This window comes from Cyprinodon variegatus, unplaced genomic scaffold (genome assembly GCF_000732505.1).
Source record: "Cyprinodon variegatus isolate N-32 unplaced genomic scaffold, C_variegatus-1.0 Scaffold1060, whole genome shotgun sequence".
Classification (NCBI taxonomy): Eukaryota; Metazoa; Chordata; class Actinopteri; order Cyprinodontiformes; family Cyprinodontidae; genus Cyprinodon; species Cyprinodon variegatus.
Window position 1 is genome coordinate 209,441 of NW_015151513.1, and position 7,208 is coordinate 216,648.

The 7,208-nt window shown below is 43.0% G+C and overlaps 1 protein-coding gene across 1 annotated transcript in view; it reads right to left on the minus strand.

Moving 5' to 3' along the window:
- LOC107101155 (netrin receptor DCC-like) overlaps positions 1–7,208 on the minus strand; it is a 46,844-nt gene that overhangs the window by 18,812 nt on the left and 20,824 nt on the right. The window contains exon 3 of the mRNA XM_015399946.1: positions 402–561. Coding sequence (XP_015255432.1) covers positions 402–561 — 160 coding nt within the window. The remainder of the gene's footprint in view (positions 1–401; positions 562–7,208) is intronic.

A 7,208-nucleotide genomic window follows, 5' to 3' on the forward strand; every position in this document is an offset into this window, starting at 1 on the left:
TGGTCTGATGGGTATGCTGGTCTGATGGGGTATGCTGGTCTGATGGTGTATGCTGGTCTGACGGGATATGCTGGCCTGACGGGGTATGCTGGTCTGATAGGGTATGCTCATCTGACAGAACACTACCAGTCATGATTCTACACCCTGTTTCCTGAGGCCCCGCCCCCCATTCCAAAACAGGGCTATAAGTTTGAAGCCGAAAGTAAAAAAATGACAATGTTAGTTTTTCAAATTTTTGGCCCCAGTTTAGCTCCATAGTTTATTGATGTTGGAATGTTGGACCTTCTAAGTATTAGAGATGATTGACAGGCCAGAAGCCGATGATGGCTGCTATAATCTGTAATCTGTAATCTGTAATCTGTAATCCAACAACCAAGAATGAAACTTCCTTCTCATCCTACCTGTCAACTCCATCCTGGGAATAGTAAACGCCGTAGGTCTGCACGCCTCCGCCGCTCTCCTCTGGGGCGCGCCAGCTGAGCCGGACGAAGCGGCTGGACACTAGGACAGGGACCAGGTCCCGGGGGGCAGAGGGGAGGGCAACGCCTGGGCTGGGGGACACTGGTGGGGGATCAGAGGAGGAGGAGTAAGTCAAAGGGGTGCCAGAAGGAGGAAGAGGGGTTGTGAGGGCGGGGCCATACTGAGTGGGTGTGGCCTCTGTTAACAGTTCATCCAGGAGGAAGGAAGGGATGATGAAGCGGGAGGGAGGAGAAGCATTTAAAGGACAACAAAAAGACGGGGGGGGGGGGGACAGGACGCAAGCAAGGGAGACAGGAAAATAAAAAGGGCCGATGATGTCAGCAAATAAAGGATGTAAAATAAAGTAAAAGAGACAAGAAGGAAGAGAAGGAGGAAGAAGAGTGGTAAAGAAGATCACAGAAGAAAACGCAGCATTTAAAGAGTTAATACATTCATCAACACATCTAGGAAGTATTAAAAACAACATTTTATAAATGCTCTGATATATGAATGAATTATGAATAAAGCTGAGCTTAATAAATAAACCTTTGATCACTCAGGGTTAGAGTTCTGAGCGACTGGGATTAAAATTAAATCAGCAACAATAAAACGTCATCGTTAAGAAAAATGGTGGCGGATCAAACAGAAATCACAGCTGGATCAGTGTTAGCATGCTAATTAAGGGCAACACTAGCATGATAGCGCTAGTCCTGAAGTTACCATTATTTTACAGACACTTTTGATAAAACATGCTAAAACACATTTAGCTAACATGTGCTAAAATGATACAAGCAGGTGTTTCTGCTAGTAGATTAAAGCTAACTCTATGTAACCGTAAATCTAATGCAATGCTAAACTAGCACATGCTACAATTAATCACTAGGTTTTTAATACTAAAAAAATCAGAACTTAAACCTAAATATTAACCCAAAACATGCTATAAAATAATTTCATTCAAATATACAGTGAGCTAAGCATTAGCATCCTCAAGCTAACCCCCTTATAGCATTAATCCTAAATTACTTTAGTTCAGTCTGAAAGTTCAAATGATAAATTGAAATCTTTCATTTCTACCTCACATATGTTATTTAATGATATTATTAAACTAAATAAGAAATTATTTGTTCAACATGTGGATGAGCTTGAGCTATTAGCATTAGCATGCTAAAGCTAAACATCCTGAATTTATATCCAAACTGAACTATTCAGCCTCTGTTTTTCTAATCTTTTATTTAATAATTTACATTTGGATCAATGAAATGATATTTAATTATAATAACAATCAGTAAGTGTAGTTATGTGGAAAAATGTAAAAATAATCTCCATTATTTTCTATATTCGGGTGATTTTCAGAGGATTGAAGTAAATAAGAATGGGCCCTACTAAAATACTTAAATAAACTTTAAACTAAGAATTTCACAACTATGTTTATTAATTATTCTCTGCAGTTCAAGTAAAATAACCAATGAGGAATGTTTTAGTTTAGATTCTCAGTCATTCAGGTCAGAATTATTCCAGGAAAGTTAAAATCAATCCACTGGACTCTGTTTCCAAGTTTGAAGACGTTTCTCTTCCCATCCTGGAAGCTTTTTTAATTCAAAATGAATTGACCGATATTCCTGTGTGGTTCCAGCGGATTGTTTTTAACTTTTGTGGAACCAACGGGGAACTAATAAGTTCTTACTGGATTACTGACACTAATACAGGAACCAGAGCAATCGACTCCTGTGCAAACTACACCGTGCAGAATATTTGCTTATAGACTAAGGATTAAAAATCTTCACTCATTATCTTATGTTTTTTTTTTTTTTTAACAACTGACAAACAGCTGAACCATTCAGACCTTCTGGGACATTGTAGATTAAAACTCTCCTTTATTTATTCTTTTTCTTTATTGTGAAGCTCCTGATTGTTTGTGAGGCAAAGCTTTAAGAATTTAAACATCTGAGTTGGTTTAATTCGTCCTAAATCTAAACCAGAGATTATTCAACTAGACTAAGCAATAATTATTTAATCTACGTGGGCTGCCACTGTGCGGCGCCTGGGAGCAGTGGGGGGTTAAGGGTCTTACTCAGGGACCCAGAGTGGCAGGCTGTGGGAGTGGGACTCGAACTCAGGACCTCTTGATTCCAAGCTCTATGCTCTAACCACTTTTTATTTCATACATATTTACTAAAGTAATACGTTGCTTCAAATCTTCATTCACTGACAAAGTGAATTATCTTATTCCAGATACGATGAGATAAAAGTTCAAATGACTGAACTAGTAATACTAGTAATACTAGTAATACTAGTAATGCTAGTAATACTAGTATTACTAGTAATACTAGTAACTAGTAACTGCCGGTCATTTTTCCATATCTGGTGCAGTGAATAAGTGGGCTGGTGCAAAATACGGACTGGATCTGAGGCGGACCTTTCTTCATCTGTTAGCAGTAAGGTTGTGTGGAAAACACGGTCTGGATTTTTATCAGTAGGTATTTTATACATAAGTGGAATGGAGTTGAGTTTAAATGTTATTTTTTACCATGTAAAACTGTGGATCTGGAGTGAGAGCGTGTGAACACACTGGGAGGCGTGAGTCTCACACCCAGTGGGTGAGAGCGGACGGTCCTCATCTTTGATTTGCTGTGAAACTGTAGAAGTGAAAACATCATGAACATTTTATAATGAAGTTATTTCTTTAGGTGTAGCCATAGCTGGTAAATAAAGCTATAAAATTTTAGCTTTTCTACATTAACTGGAATTATTTCCCTAAATAAAATATATTTACATTAACATTAATGTTGTAGTAGCAGCTAGAGTGATGTGCTGCTAGCCCAGCTCACGGCGGCATTAGTACGCTAAAGTTAGCATTAGCATACGCTATCAGCGCCACTCAGGCAGTGAGGTATCCGTGTTCATCCATGAGACGTGGCGTTAGTCTAAAGGCATAAATCAGAAACGACGCGGCGCACAGCTCCATGAGAGAAAGCTAGCTAACCAAACATCCGGTTAGCATCAGTTCTCCTCACACACCTGCTTCACCTTTGACCTCCTCATCATCTCTGATCAGCTCTTCTGTTGGTTTACGAACTTCAGTCTTTAGTTCTAATACCGTTAATCAATCTTTCAGTTTTTAAATTTTTATAAAACGCCTCTTTCTCTGCTCCTGGGATCGTTGCTCTTCCTTCCATCTTATATAAAGCGTATAGGGGGATTAATATTAAGTATTAAAGTCATTTGATCATTAATTATTGCCTATTACTGTGGTTAAATCATTCTCGCTAATATAAAGTCTTTTCCCAGTGTGAGAATTGGGAACGTTGCTCATCGCTGACCTGGGATCGTTTAATCGTTTCTCAGGAGAACAGTTTGGAAATGATTCCCTGCTGAAGGAGCTGGACTTTTATTTTCCTTTTTATTTCATAGTTAATCGTCTGACATTAAACGGTTGGTGGAATAAAGAGCGGCTCCTGCGCTGCAATAATGAATGTTCTCTGATGTCGGAGAACTGAATCAGTGCAGGAGAACGCAGGATTCCTGCAGGCAGCTGGAATGCTAAGAAAATAATAGAATAGGAAACAAACAGATGAAATTATATAAGGATAAAACAGAAAGTCTACGTTATTAAAGTAGTTCTGCATTAATATATTTAGGGTTTTTCAGGCAACATTAAATGGCAGGAAGGACATTTTGTCAAATTTCCCAAAACTTGGTTGAATATTTGAGTTTAAATGTGATCTGTGAGGTCTGAACCTTTATTACATCTGTTCCCCGTCAGCCTTAAAAGCCTCACGAGGAAACAATGAACTAAAAACAAGAAATGAAAGTTCTGACTTCCTCAGGAGGAGCCGTTTCCGTCATTATCCCGGGAAAAAAACCAGATCATGAGTTTGTTTTCTGGGTCTGAGGGTGAAAACATCGCTGAGCCTATTTGGAAGCAATAACAGCGTCTGAAGAAAACAAGACATTAAGGTCGTTTCAACCTGATTGGAAGATCTGAGGCTCATTTTGCTGCAATCGGAGGTTAATTCAATTATTCCCTGGAAATACGAACTCATGGCTGTTTAGGATAACAGCCGTTAGTTCAACTTTCATTAAAGGAGATTTAATTTAAGAGCAGAACGCTGTAGCCCCATTACCTGAGAGGCCCCATCATCATCATCATTATCCTCAGCATCATACTCATCATCTTCATCAGGGTACGACCCGACACAGTTCAAAGAAGGACGTGTCCTTGTCCTCCCCAGGTCCAGGACTAAGAGAAAAGCTGTTCTCCTTGCAGTGGTCATAATGTTATGCTTGTTGGCAACAAAGGAAAACTTCCTTTTTGGGAAACGCCTCCCTGATTCGCTCTAAGAATCATCTTTCTATGCAGAGTCAGAAATTAGGCAAAGAAACAGATTTTAAGCTTTAAGACACAGAAAACCTAAAATCCAATAAATCCAATAATCTGCTGCTTTACCAGCAGGTTGGAATGTGTGACATTTAAATCAGTGTTTTCTAGATAACGGAGCACAAAGGAAAGGTGTGAAAGCATCATCTTTAAAGCAAAGTGACTCTATCGAATGTCCTGCTCCCTGCTGCACTCGGCCAAGAGAAGCTGAGAAAAATCCAATTTATCCTCCCGGTCAGAGATCAAGACAGTCTGCAGAGACTTTAAACGCTTTTGTCCATCTGAGGACGTGTCAATAAGGCTTCGGCCGATTCGCACCGACATCTCACAATTTGTTTTTGCTCTTAAAGAGCGAGAGGAAGGAGGAGATGGAGAGAGCAGGTGAGGGAAGTAAAAGCTGCGGGAAATAACGCGGCGAGAGATGCTGGAGGACGAGACGGAGACAAATAAATAGAGGAGGGAGTGAGAGAAGAATGAAAAGTGGGGGGGGGGGGGGGAGGGGGGGGGGGGGGGGGGAGGGAGGATGAAAACAGGGGAGCTTTAACACACCTCCTCTCTTTTGCAGGAGATGAGATTTCAGGGTGTGAAGGGCGGATTTGTTCCTGATCGGTGACCCGGCACACACACAACAAACCATCCAGCCCACTGAGCAGTAAAGCATCACTTTCTGCCGAAAATAGGCAGAGGAGGTAAATTACAGAGTCGGACACGACAGAGGAAGAGCCAGAAAACAATGTGAATGATTGGTGAAAATGACGCGTCTCTGAGAGCTGCTCTGCATTCAGATTGGCTCTGGAGGATCTTTATCCGACTGCAGCAGAACCGAAACTCGCAGCGTTCCGGTTCTGATGGTTCCATCCAGAACAACTTAGACTCAGATGTTCTTAATTCTTAACGGCCTTCAGAGGTGGAGGACAAACATGGCTGCCTACCTCCCTGCTGGAGCAGAGGACCAATCAGCAGACAGCGTTTCTCTGATGAAACAACAATCAGAACTTTCTGGGTTCTTTCACAGAAACGATGCAGATCCAGGTAGTTCTGCTAACAGGATGAGGAATTGATGCAGAACCAAAGGAAGAGCCGAGTCACCGGTTGCTATGGCGACCCTAGGCAGGCACTCTGACCTAAAAAGCATAGAGAGGTTCAGCTACCAGGAACCAGTAAAACCAGGAAGGTTTTATTTTCCAGTTCCTGTTGTGTGACGGACTGGAATCCAGTCTGGTTGCTGGTGGTTCTGATCGGTACCATGAACTGGTTCTAATGGGGGCCCGTCTCCTGGATGTAACGGCGTTTGCTAAAGAGGATGATGATCTGAGCAGTGCGGTCCTGGAGCAAATATAGATATAGGAAGTATATCTAGATATATCTAATGTAGATCTGTAATCTAATCTAATCTAGATCTCTAACTATATGTTAACTTTAACTGATAAGCAGTGAGGAGATGAAGGGCTTAATGCTCCTCCTCATCAGTTATTAAACTCCTTCCATCACATCTCCAGCTCCATCCTGCGTGACGCTGTTCACTCGCCGTCACTTTCTTCTTCTGCACTCAATTTCAGGCCTCATTTCAGCCAGCTGCTGTAGAATCCACCTTCATATAAACTTTCCAGGTCCTCCTGTCCTCTGATGGGAAACTCCTGCCAAATGGAAATCTGTTCCATTTTTCAGTTGGTACTGATGCTGTCCTGAAGGTGGAGAGTTCTGGCTTGGTGCCCAGCCTGAGGTCTCCAGCTTCTCCTAACATGATGTGAGAGCTGAGAACTGCTGCTGTAAGACTGCTGGTGCTTTCACTGATTGTCTGTGAGTCAGTGGGAGTCAGCGTGACCCAATGGGAGTCAGCGTGACCCAGTGGGAGTCAGCGTGACCCAGTGGGAGTCAGCGTGACCCAGTGGGAGTCAGCGTGACCCAGTGGGAGTCGGCATGACCCAGTGTTAGTCAGCGTGACCCATGTGGGAGTCAGCGTGACCCAATGGGAGTCAGCGTGACCCAATGGGAGTCAGCGTGACACATGTGGGAGTCAGCGTGACCCACTGTGAGTCAGTGTGACCCAGTGGGAGTCAGCGTGACCCTGTGGGAGTCAGCGTGACCCATGTGGGAGTCAGCGTGACCCATGTGGGAGTCAGCGTGACCCAATGGGAGTCAGCGTGACCCATGTGGGAGTCAGCGTGACACAATGGGAGTCAGCGTGACCCAATGGGAGTCAGCGTGACCCAATGGGAGTCAGTGTGACACATGTGGAAGTCAGCATGACCCATGTGGGAGTCAGCGTGACCCACTGTGAGTCAGCGTGACCCAGTGGGAGTCAGTGTGACACATGTGGGAGTCAGCGTGACCCATGTGGGAGTCAGCGTGACCCATGTGGGAGTCAGCG